Raw genomic sequence first — 19292 nt, forward strand, 5'->3', positions numbered from 1 at the left:
GAATTCGTGGTAGGCTGCATCAAACCAGTCAAAAGACTGACGCCCCCCCTCCCCCCCCCCCCCCCAAAAAAAACATAGTTTTTGAATTGGATTGAGAAAAATAGCGGGTGTGCGTCAATCTCATTTAAAACTTTTTTTTCGCCTTTTTGTTTTCTAAAAGATGCTAAGTCTTCCTTATTCATTTAATGGGGTATTAAAAGTCTATGTTTTTATTATAATTTATGTATTTGCTGCAATTCTTGTTGCAAAGACCAACGGCTAGCCTGGAATGTTTCCCTAGTGGGCAGAAATCTTCCCGTGACTTAGACATGGCGGTTATCGCTGAAACAACTGGTTTTAGGTTACACTAGTTCTTTTCGTCTTGATCTTAATCTGAGCTTTAAAACCGCTGAGATATAACCGATTCCTGAAACAACTGGTTTTCGATTTTTTACTGCCGTTACTTCCAGTATTAAAGGTAGACTTCGAACAATTACTGAAATATTCTGATGGAGGTGAACGAGATCGTATCGATAGGGGGTTGAGTCTGTGGCGGAAATCGGTCTCGTTGCCCCCAGCAAAGATTGTGAAGTTGAAGGAGATGGGCGCAGCGACAGTGAATGTCTTCCCTGCATCGTCACTTTCCGATGGTGTCAATTTTTCACCTTTAAGCAATCACAAAATTAAGAGATCAGTTACTATCCCACGTTGTAAGCACGTCAATAAAATTATAGCTATACTAATGAACTTTACCTTCTCTTCCAAAGACGATGTCGATGTTTTCTTCTTATCTGGTATCGAAAGTTTGTGTGCGTCCTCCCGTTTCTAATCTTTTAAAACAAATTAAGCGTTAGGCTTCATTGCTCCAACACTTCGTAAACTACTTGTAAACTAGGGATGGTACCATTGTGCAACACAACTGAAGTCCAAGGACGACGCTGAGAAAGTATCCTATAGAGGAGGCGGGGGTAAGTCCTGCTCACTGCACGTACACACGTGCCGTGTAATACTCCACGCAACTTGGCTGTAGGTACATTATCGTCGTTAAAATTCTGTACCGATTCTTATATCATGTGTTTCTTACTAGTTTCTGACTGAAGGCGTTGTTACGAAAATAGTGCTCATCGCTTTTCCCAGTTTCTATAATAATCCAATATTTCAAAGCAATGGAAATTTTACAGATAAACATTTATTGTTTTTAAAAGAAGTTTCAGTAAAAAACCAAGAATTTTAGCACTAGTCCTATGGCAACATGATATGCCGGTTACACTAGTTAACAAATTTAAACCTTTTTTCTGCATCTGGTTTGTAATTGGGTGGATTTACCTAATTTTGTGGTGCTGAATACAATGGGAAAATCTGTTTTTCTCTATTTTTCTCTATGACGTCACATTTCCTTGATACATACAAAATAAAAAATGGCAATAACGAAAATTGACACAATTAAGTCAAACAAAAATACACAATCAGAACGTTTGAAATAAATACTATTTTGTACGTATATATGGGCATGATGCCAATAAAAGGTCCAAATTAGTTCCGAAGATATTTTCATCTTTAATCGTCTTTTGTTTTTGAAAAATGCGACGACGGAGTTCTTCTTTTGTTTGCCGTTTCATCACTCTCTCTAATAAGACCCCAGCAGTAGCCACCCATCATCAAAGAGTTCCAATGGCCTTGGTAACGGTGTTCCATGGCAAGAATGTCTTGGTGAAAGCGCTCACCATGCTCATCGCTTACGGCTCCGAAACTTTCCGGGAAGAAATCAAGGTGAGAATGTAAAAAGTTAATTTTATGCGGCATTCTACTCCCATGTTCTTATAGGTGTCCAACAGATCATTCACAATGGTAACATAGTTTTTCTCTTTTCTGTTACCCAAAAAGCCCTTCGCAATAGCGTTAAAAAACGACCAAGCAGATAATTGGATATCTGTGAGTTTGGAATCAAAAGTTGGATCTTTCAGCAGTTTCCTTATTTGTGGTCCAACAAATATACCCTCTTTCAGCTTTGCCTCACTTAATTTGGGAAACTTTTCTTTTAATCGATTGAAAGCCTCACCTTCTTTATCCAGAGCTTTTACAAAGTTCTTGATAAGGCCCAACTTGATACGACGGGGAGGCAAAATGATTTTATCCGGCTCAACCAATGGGGTATTGTTCACATTTACGTTTCCAGGAACATATGACTTCTTTATAGGCCATTCCTTGACTATATAGTGGTTCTTGGTGTCACGGCTGTCCCAAAGGCACAAAAAGCAGCAGTATTTCGTGAATCCAGCCTGCAAACCCGTAAGGAGTGCAACAACTTTTAAATCGTAGCAAAGCTGCCATCCATGATCCTTACATTTGATTGCCTTTAGCAGCAAAGCCATGGTTTCATAAGTTTCTTTCATGTCTACTGTGTAAGCCAAAGGTAGCAATAGAAATGCATTGCCATTATGCAGCAGTACTGCTTTCATGCTGGTTATGCTGGAGTCAATAAATAGTCGCCAGTCCTGTGGGTTATGTTCTACATATAACTGCATCATCAGATCATTGACATCTCTACATAAACACACAGAATTCTGCAAATCGAAATATTGAGCGAAGGAAGCACCTCTTGATCTGAAACAGGAATTTTTTGTCCCTGGAGCTAGAAGGTACCGTCGTTGCAGTCTCGACCCCAAGAGTTCAACTTGCTGTTTCGAAAGTTTTAGATCGCGAACCAAATCGTTCGATTCTTTTTATTAAAGAGCTGAGGCGAAGAGTCATGATATTGAGGGCAGTACTCTTCTATATGTTCAATACTTTCTGATTCACTTGACATGGTGTCTGGTTCCGTGGCTTTCGAGTTACAGACAGGAACAGGCAACCCCTCATCATAGGGCACAGTTAAATGCAATGAAGATACATTTGGATACTTATGTCTAGTTTTGCTTAAATCTCCCGAAATATTTGTAAGACAGAAGTAACAGTCTGAATAATGGTCATTAGGCTCACACCACTCCATTGGAAGAGCGAATGGCATGGCTCGGCGTTTTTCTTTCAACCAGTCGGTTAAGGTTGTAGTACAGGTTATGCAGGCAATATGAGGTCAAAAATTTATATCTTGATCACCATCAGGACAATTAAAATTCAATTTATATACCTTCTTAACCAAATCAGTGATTGGTTTTCTTTGGGCTTTTGGAGTGAATTTCCCACACACATAACAAAAGTTGTTGGGGTGGTTTGGACAGCAACGAGATTTACTAGTTGCCATTTTTCTTAGTATAAGTTTCAAACACAAAACGTTTGCACCATCTTTCACAGGCAACACTCACTGAGAATCTCTTTCACACCACTGGATTATCATATCAACCATTTATGACGATTTTTAGGTCTTCTAGCTCTCCTCTACAAATCAAAAACAAATAAACATCAAAACAGAAGAACAGCAAAAGGAGAAATACTGAATACGCAAAATAAAAAACCTTTAAAAACTCAAAAATTGTGCGTGCTAGAACTTTTTCAAAGGTAGTTTCGGTTTCTACGCACCAAAATACATACTAGTTGATGTATCACATGCCAGATGCAAAATGGCTGTTGACTAGTGTTATTAGTAAAAAAATTAAAAAAAACATGTTATAACCGAGATCAAATAAATACCGAAAAATATCGGTTATTGAGATGTAAAATACCGGTATCGGTTTTAACCGGTCGGTTTTTCCCATTCCTACCGCTCCTTCCAGTCTGTGCCTGAAAGTAAACAGAAGTTACATACCGAAACATTTTGTTCTTCTGAAACTTTTTATTTATTTATATAACTGTCTCTCAGTTTATGGACTTGCTCATGTTTGTATCTTGCTGGTAAATATCTTTTTCAAAGATGCTGAGCAGCTTCGTAAAAGTCTCCTCCTCCATTCGAATGAAATTAGGAAACGAATCTCGATCTTGAAATCTGTGTGATGAAGTACGTTATTTCAGGGTGTTGGATGTCACTACGACATGAAGAATGTGGATTTTATGCATCAGCAAGCTTACATTAGACACCATACCATAACTAAATCGAAAATGGGATGAAAATTCAAATGAGTTAATGAATAATTTCTTCCATGCTGTATGTCAGATCGTTATGCAGCATTGCACAGTGTTCCTCTACCAGCAGTTCGCTGTTCAAGCCATCGACAAGTCCAGAATTTTTTTTGCGTTTTTCTCCACTGTTCTTCGACAATCGCTAACAGAGTTAACGCAGCTCTTTTAGGCGCGTCCATTTTGTTAAAGAAACCATGTGGTCTGCGAGCCAAATAAAGCCGACAACGGCTACTGAACAGCGCTGAGACCTCAAATCACTTTAACCAGCTCGTCCCGTGTGTGGACTGCGCTGTCTCCCGTCACATCGCATGCCCGTCCGCGTCCGATTCAACGTTATCCTTTGCGTCTCGTGTGAGGACGGCTTAAGTATGTTAGAAATCTGTAACAGTGACAACGGAGTAGATAGGCATGAAAGAAAAGTAAAAACCATTGTAGGCGGCTTTACAGAAGAAACTATCGCTGGGGTGACGCATCACAGCTGTTACCATTGGAGGTTAGGTCGGTGCAGGCCCCCACAACTGCACGTGTGGTCGACTGTGAAGAGCGGACAAATTGAATAGCTGGGCGGCGGCCATTTGAGTGGTAAACTGACGCGCGGAGTTCGAATGTTTATACATCGCTTTTGGTTATAAAATGCCTCCCCTTGAGTTAGGTCGCAAACATAATGCCTCATCGAAATACGTTACTACAATACACTTTTTAATTTATGAACAAACAGCAACTAGTCACTGTTCATGAATTTATCTTACGTACTACATGGAATCTGCCGTAGCTAAAAGTTATGTACTGGACCCCCAGCATCTTTCGTAGTTCATTTACGATAGATGTACGCAAAATGCATCAAAATACTCGAAGATTTGCCCACTATATTAATAGATATTTTCTGACTCTACCTTGCTTTAGATTTTATGACGAGAAGTGTGTTATATATGGCATAGTGCTTTGGCAACTCACGACCAAATTATCAAGTTTCAAACTAACCTAGACCATGAAAACACTACCGATAAGCCAACTTTCTTCAAAATGATCAGAACATGTAAAATAGTATTCTGTCGGTTGGAAATCTTGCTTCCTGACAGCGAGTAACCATTTTTGTAACAGCTGTTGTTTTGAGAAAGGAAACCTGCAAATAGATGCACAGACATTATGCTAATAGCGTGTTACAAAAACATTTATTAAGCAAGCGCACTGACATCCAAAACAACTTAAAATATTCACATACCTGTGAAATGTAATATTCGTTCCTTTCTCGAATTTATTTGTACAATTAATCGCTGCACAACTCTTCATCATTGTACTTCTTTTGATTGGAATGTACAGACAGTAGAATTACGAGTAACAAATACTGTATGTACGCCCCAACAAATATACAACGTTGAATCAGGGTCTTCATAAACAACAATACTACACAACACATCAGACTACATCCACTATAATGGCGTCCAGCCGAAGGTTCAAATTATCCCGCGACTGCAGCGCCATCAGAGAGTCTAGTTATTTTTTACAAGGTCTATGGGCCGGTGTTACACTTTCATATTTCCTTGTCTGTCAAAGTTGATAGATCAAAAATTAATGTCAAAGCAATTTGATAGTGTAATAAGGAACTTTGTCACATCGCGCCTTTCGTCAAGGAAAAATAAGATCAAATCTGGGGCCTCGCCGTAGATTTGATCATAAAAGTCGTTTGTCTTTCGTTCACTGCAATGTGAAATGTAACCACTTGGAGCGCTAGCATCGCTGCAGCTATGTGACGCCTAGAATATGTTCGTAAACATGGCTGCAAAGTTTTAGTTGGTGTGTTCCATCGACTGCCCGGGAAGACACCAACATCGCAGCTGAACTGCTGGAGATGGATAATGTGAGGGGGCTGAGGTTTCTGCAAGGGCACTATGCATGCGATAAATCGTTTTCTCATGGCCAGGTGGGAAATGCTGCAGGTGACAATTCCACAATCACAGCCACAGCCAACCACCTCTACCTCTACACCTGGATACATCCCGGCAGCTTTTCAGCAAGACGGAATAGAGGAAGAAGATACACTTTAATATAAACAAATTTTTTCTTAGCTCTCCATTCTATTATGTCTATTTTTGAATTCCGGATGCCTCAATTAAAAAAAAAAAATTCTTCATGTATTTCGTACATTTCTATTAATTTTGTAGTTGTTGGGACACAACATGTAATTATTGCTTTGGCCTGCAAATAAAAATAGATCTTACTGCACATAAAGTGTACTAAAAATTTATTTAGCTGTTGATATTCATTCTTTAATGCTTTGTAAATTTCTTCACACGTTTCAGGGATTATTTTGGCTAATGTGCTCTGCAGTGTTCGACAGCTGCATTGTAAGCTAGAGTAACACTCTTTCGTAGCAGGAAATCGGAGTGTTACAGAGAGCCTGTCTTCTGCAGATATGGCAGTTCTTAAGTGAGTATTCTGCTTTGTGATACCAGGAGCCACTTCACTCAGCAAATATTGAAATGTATTGTCGTCCAGTCTTAAGTAACTTATGTACGACTTGATGTCGTCCACTCGTAGCTCACTTAACAAATTTTGGTGAATGTTTTTATCATCTCGGGGTAAAAACCACGGCTTCACCCAAGAATGTTTCCTTTTTTTTCCGCTTCGCTTCCAAATGCTCACACTGTGCAATTGTAGTACAAGCAACTGCAACGCATGGTAACAAGTTGAACTTTGACGAAACAAGTTGTGACAGTGTAATACCACTTTCTAGCGTTACGTCAAAGATATTTGACAAAGAAATATGATTATATTCGTCAAATTTCATTGTCAAAGATCTTTGACGTGGCGGTGCATCAAATTTCAAGATGGCGGGGAACTTCTTGTTACTTTGCGCTGCAGTTGCTTGTACCACAATTGCATTGTGTGTGCACTTGGAAGAAAAATGGCGGAAAAAATGAACATCCTTGGGTGAAGCCGTGGGTATTACGTCGATATAGTAAAAGCATTCAGCAAAATTTGTTACGTGAGCTGCAAGGGGTGGACGTCAAGTCTTACACAAATTGCTTACGAATGGATGAGACTGCGTTCCAGTATTTGCTCAGTAAAGTGGCTTCTCACATTACAAAACAGAATACTCACCTGAGAAATGCTATATGTGTAGAAGGCAGGCTCACTGTGGCACTACGATTTCTTGATGCAGGAGGGAGCTACTCTAGTAGGACTCGAGTACCACACTGTACATTTACCAGAATAATCCCTGAAACTTGTGAAGCGATTTATAAAGCACTGAAAGGGAAATATCTGGAGGTAAATAAGAACTATTCTTATTTTTGAATAATTTAATTAATAGAATTAATGTTGCAACAACTACAAAATTAATAAAAATTACGAAATAGATGACGAGCTTTTAACTTGTGGTATCCGGAGTTCAAAAAAGAGAAAGTAAAATCGAGAGCTAAGAAATTTTTTTATTTCTTTTAGAGTGTGACCACCTCTTCTACTCCGGCTTGCTGAAAAGCTGTTCAGATGTTTCCAGATGTAAAGGATGACTGTAGCTATGGTTGTGGGGTTGTGGATGTGAAGTCGCCTGCAGCATCATATTCCACCTGCCCATCAGCAGAGGAGTAATAGCATGCATTGTGCCCCTTGTTCATCCTCCCCCCTCGCCGGCCGCGGTGGTCTTGCGCGGTTCTAGGCGCTGCAGTCCGGAACAGCGGGACTGCTACGGTCGCAGGTTCGAATCCTGCCTCGGGCATGGATGTGTGTGATGTCCTTAGGTTAGTTAGGTTTAAGTAAAAAGAGTCTCACCAAACATCAATGGTCGGAACTTCGAAGCCGTATTTACAAACACACTACAGGGATGTCAAATAGGGGTGCGATGCCAGCGCTCCAACGGTTACATTTCACATCACAGTGAACAGAAGATGGTCAACTTTTATGATCAAATCTACGGTGAGGCTCAAGATTTGGTCATATTTCTTAGACAAAAGGCGAGATGTAACAAAGTTCCCTATTACACTTTTAAATGAACACACCGCCATTTGAGTGTGTTGTTTATTTATTTACGACAGACGTTTCGGGATTTTATGCTATTTTCAAGTGATTGGGTTTATGTCATTGACATATTGGACATCAAGCTATTTCACTGTCAAATTTCATTGCCGTAAATATTCGACATATCAGTTGTGACAAAGAAATACACTGAAGCGCCAAAGAAACTGGTATAGCCATGCGTATTCAAATACGGTGGTATGTAAACAGGCAGAAATCGGGTTCAAATGGCTCTGAGCACTATGGGACTTAACATCTATGGTCATCAGTCCCCTAGAACTTAGAACTACTTAAACCTAACTAACCTAAGGACATCACACAACACCCAGTCATCTCGAGGCAGAGAAAATCCCTGACCCCGCCGGGAATCGAACCCGGGAACCCGGGCGTGGGAAGCGAGAACGCTACCGCACGACCACGAGCTGCGGGCGCAGAAATTGGGGGTGCGATCGGCAACGCCTATATATGACAATAGGTGTCTGCCGCAATTGTCACATCGTTTACTGATGCTACAGCGGCAGGTTATCAAGATTTAAGTGAGTTTGAACGCGGTGTTACAGTCGGTGTACGAGCGATGAGATACAGTATCTCCGAGGTAGGGATGAAGTGGGGATTTCCCCGTACGATCATTTCACGAGTGTGCGGTGAATATCAGGAATCCTAAAACAACAGATCTCCGACATCGCTGCTGTCGGAAAAAGATCCTGCAAGATCGGGACCAACGACGAATGAACAGATCGTTCAACGTGACGATACCGCAACCCTTCGCTGATTGCTGCAGATTTCTGTGCTGGGCCATCGACAAGTTTCAGTGTGCGAACGATTCAACGAAACATCATTGATATGGGCTTTCGGAGCCAGAGGCCCATTCTTATACACTTGGTGACTGCAAGGCGCAAAGCTTTACGCCTCTGCTGGGCCCGTCAACACCGACATTGAACTGGTGATGACAGGAGACATGTCGCCAGGTCGGACGAGTCTCGTTTCAAATTGTATCGAGAGGATGGATATGTACGGATATGTAGACAAACTCATGAATCCACGGAACCTGCATGTCAGTAGGGGACTGTTGAAGTTGGTGGAGGCTCTGTAATGGTGTGGAGCGTGTGCAGTCGGAGTGATATGGGACCCCTGATACGTCTAGATACGAATCTGACAAGTGACACGTACGTAAACATTCTGACTGAGCACCTGCATCCATTCATGTCCAGTGTGCATTCCGACGGACTTGGGCAAATCCAGCAGGACAACGCGACACCCCATACGTCCCGAATTGCTAGAGAGTGGCTCCAAGAACACTCTTGTTGTTGTGGTCTTCAGTCCTGAGACTGGTTTGATGTAGCTCTCCATGCTACTCTATCCTGTGCAAGTTTCTTCATCTCCCAGTAGCTACTGCAACCTACATCCTTCTGAATCTGTTTAGTGTATTCATCTCTTGGTCTCCCTCTACGATTTTTACCCTCCAAGCTGCCCTCCAATACTAAACTGGTGAGCCCATGATGCCTCAGAATGTGTCCTACCAACACTATTATGAGTTTAAACACTTCCGCTGGCCACCAAACTCCCCAGACATGAACATTGTTGAGCAAATCTGGGATGCCTTGCAATGTGTTGTTGAGAAGAGATCTCCACTCCTTCGTACTCTTACGGATTTATGGCCAGCCGTGCAGGATTAATGGTATCAAATCCCTCCAGCACTACTTCAGACATTAGTCAAGTAGCGCATTCCACGTCGCGTTGCGGCACTTCTGCGTGCTGGCGTGGGCCCTACACACGATATTGGGCAGGTGTACCAGTTTCTTTGGCTCTTCGGTGCACGATAGTGTAGGATAGCGGCCTTCCAGAGTCGCACGTGCCAGCGTCGCTGGGAGTGCGGGCGAGATTCTGTCGGGAGGCGCTCGGGATCAGCTGCGGAGCGGTTAACGAGGCCCTCCGGTTTGTTGTGTCGCCGTGGCCGGCCGGCGCGTGGTGGGGGTAGACAGCCCGGTCCCCCCTCCCCTTCCCCCTCTCCCAGCCACCGCCGCGCTCCAGCGCCGCCTCTGCCGCCGGCGCTTTCAGTAAGTCGCGGGCCGCGATGGCGCGAGTGCGGCTGCTAGCGCTGGCGGTGGGCGTGGCGGCCGCGGCGGGCCGCGCGCGCGGCTGCGAGCCGCTGGCCATCGACATGTGCCGCGGCATCGGCTACAACCACACGGGGCTGTCGGCGCTCGCGCAGAAGGAGGCCGAGTTCATGCTGCAGTCGTTCAACCCGCTGGTGCAGTACGGCTGCTCGGCGCAGCTGCAGCTGCTGCTGTGCGCCGTGTTCGCGCCCATGTGCACCGACAAGGTGGCGGCGCCCATCGGGCCGTGCCGCGGCCTCTGCCACGCGGTGCGCCGCCGCTGCCTGCCCGTGCTGCAGGGCTTCGGCTTCCCCTGGCCCGCGTCGCTCAACTGCTCCCTCTTCCCGGCCGACAACAACCACGAGACCATGTGCATGGAGGGCCCCGGCGAGGACGAGCCGCCGCCGCCCGCCGCCGACGCCCCCGCGCCGCCCCCGACGCCGCCGCTGCCTCCGCGCGACGCCTGCCCGCAGGTATGGCGCTACCGCGTCCCGCCTACCGCCTCGTTTCTGCTCCGACCGACAACACGGTTGTAACGCCCCGCCCGATGCTGTCATTACAGTCGGCAAAAACGGTGTCGGAAAGAAATTCGTCAGTATCTGTCTTAAGCAAACAAATCGCCTTAAACCGTTTAGGAAATCAGAGGAAAAACTGCCTGTCGTACAGAGGCCGCCCTACTCACGGTTTACAAAATTTTACTAAATTTTCCTCCTGGATGCACTTCCTTTCGCGAAAGCCGTCAGTTGACCAAATGAAAGGCACGCTGTTTGCGCCACCTGGCTACGCATCGCGTAAAGTTTGCTCTGTTTCATCTTGGGTATTAATAACCGCTTCAGCTGTATTTTGGTCCTGTATCACTGTACCACTACCCGTTTCGTGGCGTTCAAGCCACATCTTCAGGTGACACATGATAAAACATTACATCGGAAAAGCTCGGAATCATTTTTCCCAACATTCGTTATCCGTCAAATACAAAACACCGCTAAAAGAAGGTATGACAGCGATTAAAAACTGCCAAATTTCAGTGTAGTGGATGGCTCAAAAGTATCATAATGGTCGCTTCTCCAATGTATACGGAACCGCGTACAGTGGACGCGGCCGTGTTCAAAATGGCTCTGAGCACTATGCGACTTAACTTCTGAGGTCATCAGTCGCCTAGAACTTAGAACTAATTAAACCTAACTAGCCTAAGGACATCACACACATCCATGCCCGAGGCAGGATTCGAACCTGCGACCGTAGCGGTCGCTCGGTTCCAGACTGTAGCGCCTAGAACCGCACGGCCACTCTGGCAGGCCGCGGCCGTGTGCTCTGTTATAGTATGTTACCGTTTTATAGTTCTGTGTTTTAGATTTTCTGAGAAGACTGGCGACGACCACAGCATTCTGTCTGAACGAGCCTGAAAAACCTCTGTTAAACCACACCTGCATCTCGCCTCGAGACACTTCCTTTTCTCGCAAGTTATTATTCGACTACAATATCTAAGCGCCAAATGCAGAGAAATGTAAGTTATTGATGTTGAGTAGGAAGAGCAAACCCGCAATGTTCGGATACGGTATTAGTAGTGTCCTAATTTACACAGTCACACCTTCTAAATATCTGTGCATAACGCTGCACAGTGATATGGATTGGAACGAGCATGTGAGGATCGTCGTAGGGAAGGCGAATGGTCGACTTCGGTTTGTTGGGAGAATTCTAGGAATGAGTGGTTCATCTCTAAAGGAGACCGCATATAGGACGCTAGTGCGACCTATTCCACACCCAGATCGGATTAAAGGAAGACATCAAAGCAATTCAGAGGCGGGCTGCCACATTTGTTACTGGTAGGTTGGAGCAATACGCAAGTTTTACGGACATGCTTCGCGAACTGAAATGGGAATCGCCGGAGGGAAGGCGGCGTTCTTCTCGAGGAACACCAGTGAGAAAATTTAGAGAACCGGCATCTGAAACTGACTGCAGAACGGTTCTGTTGCCTCCAGCATACATTGCGCCGCGAGAATGATATACGAGAAATTGAGGTGTCATACGGAGGCATATAGATAGTCATTTTCTCCTCGCTCTGTTGGCGAGTGGAACAGGACAGCACACAGGGTACCCTCCGCCACGCACCGTGTAGTCGATTGCGGAGTATGCATGTAGACTTAGATGTAGACATTGCAATTGGGACTGAGTGCGCTTCGGTCGGATTATCTTGAGTCTTTATCGAGATGTTTCACGAGTACACGGTGAACCACTTGTCAGTACGTGCACAACTGTCCTGAAAGTAATCACAGTGCGAGGCGTTTTCCTAGTCACCGCTGTACTAGTTTACTGTACTGTCAATGCGTGTTTCCCGTAACAGCCACGGGAGACTAAGCACAACAATATCGTGGTCGGCTTCGTGCACATCAATTGCTGCAATTGTTGTTATTTTCAGTCCGAAGACTCATATGATACAGCTCTCCATGCCACTCCATCCTGTCCAACACTCTTCATCTCTACACAACCTGTATGGATAAAGCCGGGAAAACAGGAAAAAGTTACAGTTTAATTTCCCGCCCGTCGACGTCATTAGGCACGGATCACAACCTCGAAGTGGGGAAGGAAAAGGGCCGTGACCTTTTCACAGGTATCGTCCTGGCATTTGCAATAAACGAATCGAGGAAACAACGTGAAACCTATTTCTGAGTGCCTTGATGGTAGATTTGAACTACTGTCGTCATTTTCCTCACAAATGCGGCGATTCGCTAGATCCCGTAGGACAAGAAATAGACCTGCATTGAGGGACGAAGGTTCAAATCTCCCCTCCCTAAATCGCTTAAGCAGAAATCCCGAAATGATTCCTTTTAAGCGTCGCGGCCGACAAAATTCCCCAATTCGAATTTCTGCTCCGAACCCAATGACCTCTTCTCGACTATACGTTAATCTTCCCTCCTTCGTTTCTTTCAGATGAGTATAACTATTTACAGCCCTCAATAATATCTACATGTTTTCGAATTATGGAATGTAAAGACCAACAACTCCTCTCCGCGAATCAACGTGGTTTCAACAAGCATCGATCGTGAGACAGCTGGCGTACTATATTCGTTTATGACAGCTCAGGTTCATGCAGTGTTTATCAACTTACAGAAAGCCACGACAACAGCTTCGTACCCAAAACTCGTAAGTAAAGACTATTCCTTTGTTCCACAAAACTTCGGGCGAACTGCCGGATGTTTGCAACTTCCTGCCACAATATTTCGGCGCAGTGTGTTCTGGCCATCTTCAGGTGATACTGGCGAACACTCCCTAAGCTCTGGTATTTAAGGTCCCTCCGGCACATGCGTGGTGGATTCACTTGGCGTTGCGCATGCGCTACTTGAGCGCGTTCGGTTCTGCTGCGCCGCGCGCCCTCCGTGTTGAAAATTCGCCGCATCGATATCAATTCGATTGTCTTCCCGCGGTTCCATCACAGACCTACGCCGGCTACGGAGGACACGAAGTTTTTCGACAATTGGATTCCATGCCGAATTCAACTGGTAACCGCCGTCACGGTTAATAAGACTCATTGTCAGACAGTCGTATTTCCACGGATTCATTAATAATAGAACTCCAAAAGTTAGACGTATGGGCCACAATTTTTGTCTCATTGTAATTCATGGCATGACCAGTGGAAATACAGTGTTCGGCGATGGCAGACTTACAAGGCTGAAGAAGGTGAGTATGCCGCTGATGTTCTACAATGCGATCCTGCACAGTACGCGAACGGTGTATGGTGCAGGGTATTTTCCGCCCCTTCGTGTTTCATTCGCGGATAGGACGGGAGAAGTGAAAATAATTCTAGCACCTAATAAACTCCTCCAAATACGTTGCAAAGGGCTGCGTAATATACACACAGGTCAAGATGGCTGGACGGACATTTCAGCGTTGGTGTGGTGGTAAATAAATCAGTTGGCATAAGATTATTCAGCTGAGTAGATCAGTAAAACATGTTAGTAACTCGATTCAGTGTATCGTATAGCAGTACAGTACATTTGAGTATCTCATTTATCTGTCAGGTCAGTTGCTGATAGATTGGCAACATGGCACGTTGGAGGAATGATAAAACACTAAAAATTTTCCATTGCTTATGTGGGCGCTGACTGCTTATGGACTGTAATGTCTTGTGTACTGTCGACTTCCCCTGTAGAAATCGGTGTATCACGGTCCTTGAACTACATCCTGGATACATAGTACTGACTCCATTTTGTTCTGGCGATATGGTTTCTTTTGGACGGCTCACGATACTTAGGATGGCAGTTCGTAGTTTTTCTTATAAAAAAAATTAGCGCAAATCTGCGAGATTGTAATTCTGGAAAAGTAGTGTTTAGGTACTCCATCTGCGAGTTCCCTATGGCTAGCTCCATAAAATTCATTTTCGTTATCAGACACTTCTTCCGGGGTAAGCGTTGCTCTGAGATTTAATACCTGAAACACACTGTCTTTGCAGAACTTATTGTTGTCATCTTCCTCCGCATTCACCACTTGACTTCAACTAAGTTACGTTTGATTTGGTTCACTTGTTCTTACCCCATTTATTAGCGATTTCAAAACACTCACTCATAACTTGACTAAATTACACTGAGGTGACAGAAGTCATGGGATGCTTCCTAATATCGTGTCGGACCTCTTTGCTCGGAGAAGTGCAGAAATTCGACGTGGTATGAACTCAACAATTCGTTTCAAGTCCCCTGCAGAAATATTGAGCCATGCTGCACCTATGGCCGTCCGTACTTGGGAAAGCGTTCCCGGTGCGGGATTTTGTGCACGAACTGACCTTTCGATTATGTCCCACGTCGAGCGATCTGGGTGGCCAGATCATTCGCTCGAATTGTCCAGAACAACCAATCCCAAACAATTGTGGTCTGGTGACATGGCGCATTGCCGTCCATAAAAATTCCAACGTTGTTTCGGAACATGAAGTCCATAAATGGCTACGCCCGCAGCTCGTGGTCGTGCGGTAGCGTTCTCGCTTCCCGCGCCCGGGTTCCCGGGTTCGATTCCCGGCGGGGTCAGGGATTTTCTCTGCCTCGTGATGGTTGGGTGTTGTGTGATGTCCTTAGGTTAGTTAGGTTTAAGTAGTTCTAAGTTCTAGGGGACTGCTGGCCATAGATGTTAAGTCCCATAGTGCTCAGAGCCATTTGAACCATAAATGGCTACAAATGGCCTAGTAGCCGAACATAACCATTTACAGTCAATGACAAGTTCAGTTGGACCAGAGGACACAGTTCATTCCGTGAATACACGGTCATGGAGACACCACCAACTTGTACAGTGCCTTGTTGACAACCTGGGTCCATGGTTTATCGCAGTCCGCGCCACACAAGAACCCTACCATCAGCTCTTATCATACTAAGTGATACCAGGACTCATCTGACCAGGCAACCCTTTCCTAGTCGTCTAGGGTCGAACAGATTTGGTCATCCCAGGAGAAGCGCTGCAGGCGATGTCGCGCTGTTAGGATAGGCACTCGCGTCGGTCGTCTGCTGCCATAGCCCATCAACACCAAATTTTGTGGCACTGTCCTAATAGATACGTTCGTCGTACGTCCCAGATTGATTTCTGCGGTTATTTCACGCTGTGCGTCTTGTCTGTTATCACTGACAACTCTACGCAAATGCCGCTGCTCTCGGTCGTTAAGTGAAGGCCGTCGGCCACTGCTTTGTCCGTAGTGAGAGGTAATGCCCGAAATTTGTTGTCCTCGGCACACCCTTGACACTGTGGATCTCGGAATATTGAATTCTCTAACAGTTTCCAAAATGGAATGTCCCTTGCATCTAGCTTCAACTACCATTCCGCGTTCAAAGTCTGTTGATTCTCGTCGTGCTGCCACAATCACGACGGATACCTTTTCGTATGAATCTGACAGCGGCACCACTTGTACCTTGTGTACGTGACGCTATCGTCATCCGTATATGTGGACATCGCTATCCCCATGACCTTTGCCATCTAAATTTATTATATTTTATTTGTAATGAGACCTAAGAGCCAAAACAAATATTCTGATTGACAACAGTCTGCTGGGCAGTCGTCTTTTTGTTTCGGTTTTTCCTATTCTGCACAGTTTCGGCTCTTTAGCGATTTTTAAGTGTGTAAGATACATACCAGCATACTATCCAAAAGAATAAGGATATCTTAATACCAATAAACGCGAACCAGTGCGGCAGACTGTTATCCTTCAGGAAACTTTCGATTAGGAAAGTGTTCTCGTTGCCAACAAGGCGTAGCCAAATGGGGCACTCTACCCACAGCAGTCGGGCTGGGCTGGGGTATATGTTTCAGCACGTGCTGGACGCGTGGCAGCGATCTCGTGAGAAATGGTGGGGACAACCTGTTTTGTCAGGAGCAAATCCACCGACCGTCATGTAGGTTACGCCCGGCTAAATTCCAGAAATGCTTGCATTCGGCAAAGAAAAAAAGTTGACTGAATTTGAACAGATTTTAGCTAATATTAGAAAAGTGAGTTGAGAAAATAAATGGAGAATTTGTAGTTTCATCAAATCTGTGCGCAGGTAAATTCATATAAAATATTTGTTTCTGTATGTTGTAAGTAGGCTGTTTAGGTTTTTTTACTGGTAACGCCACCTCTGTATGAAAATCACTGGCTGTGCTGTGTGCAGTCTGTGGCTGCTTTGCATTGTTGTAATACTCGCCATTGTAGTGTTGGGCAGCGGCAGCTGGATGTGAACAGCGCGTAGCGTTGCGCAGTTGGAGGTGAGCCGCCAGCAGTGGTGGATGTGGGGAGAGAGATGGCGGAGTTTTGTAATTTGTCATGAACTGCTATATTTATATATGATGATATCAAGGTAAATACATTGTTTGTTCTCTATTAATATCTTTCATTTGCTAACTATCCCTATCAGTAGTTAGTGCCTTCCATAGTTTGAATCTTTTATTTAGCTGGCAGTAGTGGCGCTCGCTGTATTGCAGTAGCTTGAGCAGCGAAGATTTTTGTTCCATTGTGTCTAACTTTTGAAGCTTTTGCTGTGTTTGTCCCATTTGTTGTATTAATTGTAATAACAATGCATTGGTGTCTGAAACATGTTCCTCAGTGCTTTTCGGCAGTGAATTTGCACCGGAAACATTCACATTTTGACAAGCAGAAAATGTGTCTTGACTTATTTGAGAAAACGGTGAGGATCCAAAACCTGAATCTACAGTATTTGCGAGATCGTGTCGTGTCATTTCGGCTTCCTGAGGCGAGCTATTGCCGACCGATCGATCGATAATGCTTCCCTCTTCACTAATTGTTTCACTGTCCACGCCATTGTTTGACGCCCGCTCCATTTCCCTGTGCACAGTTACCAAATTACTACTTTGAACATTAGTAAATTCATTACTCGGCGGCGCTGATAAGCTACGCTCGTCGTCACTATTATTTCTCAGTTTAGTTTGGAGCCTAGTGTTACGTTTTTCACACGCCATAATTTTCACAATATTTCACACGATAACACAGAAAAGCACAATTTGAAGTGCAAAAATAGGAGAACACATTAACATAGCACTGAAAATAATATCTAGTTAATTGCAAGCGTAGCTGCGAAATACTTGGTGCAAATCTATATGCATGCCACAACTGTTTTACTGTACAACAATGAAAGGCTACAACTACAAAGGAGATTCTCTCTACAATTACGCGCTAGCAATAAACAAAAGCTACACTAAATACACAAACTACAAGAAAAAATCAGAAGATTCCAGTGAGGTATCCTAGGCTAAGGGTCGACATATGAAACGTCCCCTTTCAACAATTATACATGACTGTGCTTAAACTGACACACAATATTTTGTTAGCGCAACGCAATCTGACTTTCAAAATTCCCCACAAAAGAATGGCCCTAACATTAAACTATACCTTTCACAAATCACTTACCTCACAAAAATCTTCGCTGCTCAAGCTACTGCAATACAGCGAGCGCCACTACTGCCAGCTAAATAAAAGATTCAAACTATGGAAGGCACTAACTACTGATAGGGATAGTTAGCAAATGAAAGATATTAATAGAGAACAAACAATGTATTTACCTTGATATCATCATATATAAATATAGCAGTTGTGGTCTGCTTTGGAGAGAAGCGTGCGTGATCGCTATTCACCTCCATTATCGTTGCCTGGACGTGCCTCTATTTTGCAGGTAGAATGGTGTAAGTTTCCCTTGAAAACCATACAGGGTCTATACTTATCCATTCCGAGACAACTGAAAGCTGTTTGAATTCGGTCCATTTTCCTACAACGTTGAACTGTGAATTTACCTTCAAAACCTTTTCTTAAGAATTTACTTTATCTACTAGCGATTCATCAAGAACATTAACACATTTAATCACACTAAGTGAACGTGGAAGTAGTTGCCAATGGGTAACTGATGAAAACAAATCAAATTTTTTTCAACAAATGGAAATTTTATTCGTAAAAGCCCTTTTTTTAAACAGATTTAAAATTATAATCAGAAAGCACCCTCTAAATATTAAGTTACAATTTATTCACAGGCAGCAAGAACAATTCTTGACTGTGTGAGCTTTTGGGCTGAGAACCTAGCCGCTCCCTTTTGACACGGCCGTAGTCACGACCGCTCGCAACTACCTCTGAAAGACTACACTGGTGCAAATCTGCAACACACCAGATTACTTTAAACTAAAAATTTTAACAACTCACACAAGCACATAAACTATGCACCCCGTAGGAGGGATGGAATTGGTACAAAACATTAACATTAAAAGATAAACTTGCCACCGAAGGTGCAACTTGATTTTAAGAAAAAGGTCTTACGGTGGAAGGGTGGCAACCTTATATGCTAAAATGACCATTCAAATAAAAACCCATGAAATGCAGTCTTACATAAAATATACAAGGTTGGGCAAACATGCTCTACATTACACATATACCGCCTCTCAAGATGATAGGCAAGATAAAAACATATTTTAGGAATTCGGCCGTTACACTTCAAGCAATAAATTCGTTAACACCGAATCCGACAAACATGACAGAGGCAGCTATTAACGTACGGCAAATCGACAGACAGACAGACAGAAACTAACTGCCTAACAAATACGGACGGGAGACAGACGAGCAAGCTGTGGACGAGAGACTGACCAAGAAAACAAGTAGAATTTAGCAAGTAAATGAAACAACATATTACGAATCACTTAACTTCT

The 19292-nt window shown here is 43.9% G+C and overlaps 1 protein-coding gene across 1 annotated transcript in view; it reads left to right on the forward strand.

The window, feature by feature from the left end:
- Positions 1-10207: 10207 nt before the first annotated feature.
- Positions 10208-19292, forward strand: part of LOC124775313 (frizzled-4) — a 473590-nt gene continuing 464505 nt past the window's right edge. Inside the window, exon 1 of the mRNA XM_047250148.1 lies at positions 10208-10561. Coding sequence (XP_047106104.1) covers positions 10208-10561 — 354 coding nt within the window. The remainder of the gene's footprint in view (positions 10562-19292) is intronic.

This window comes from Schistocerca piceifrons, chromosome 2 (assembly GCF_021461385.2).
Source record: "Schistocerca piceifrons isolate TAMUIC-IGC-003096 chromosome 2, iqSchPice1.1, whole genome shotgun sequence".
Lineage (NCBI taxonomy): Eukaryota > Metazoa > Arthropoda > Insecta > Orthoptera > Acrididae > Schistocerca > Schistocerca piceifrons.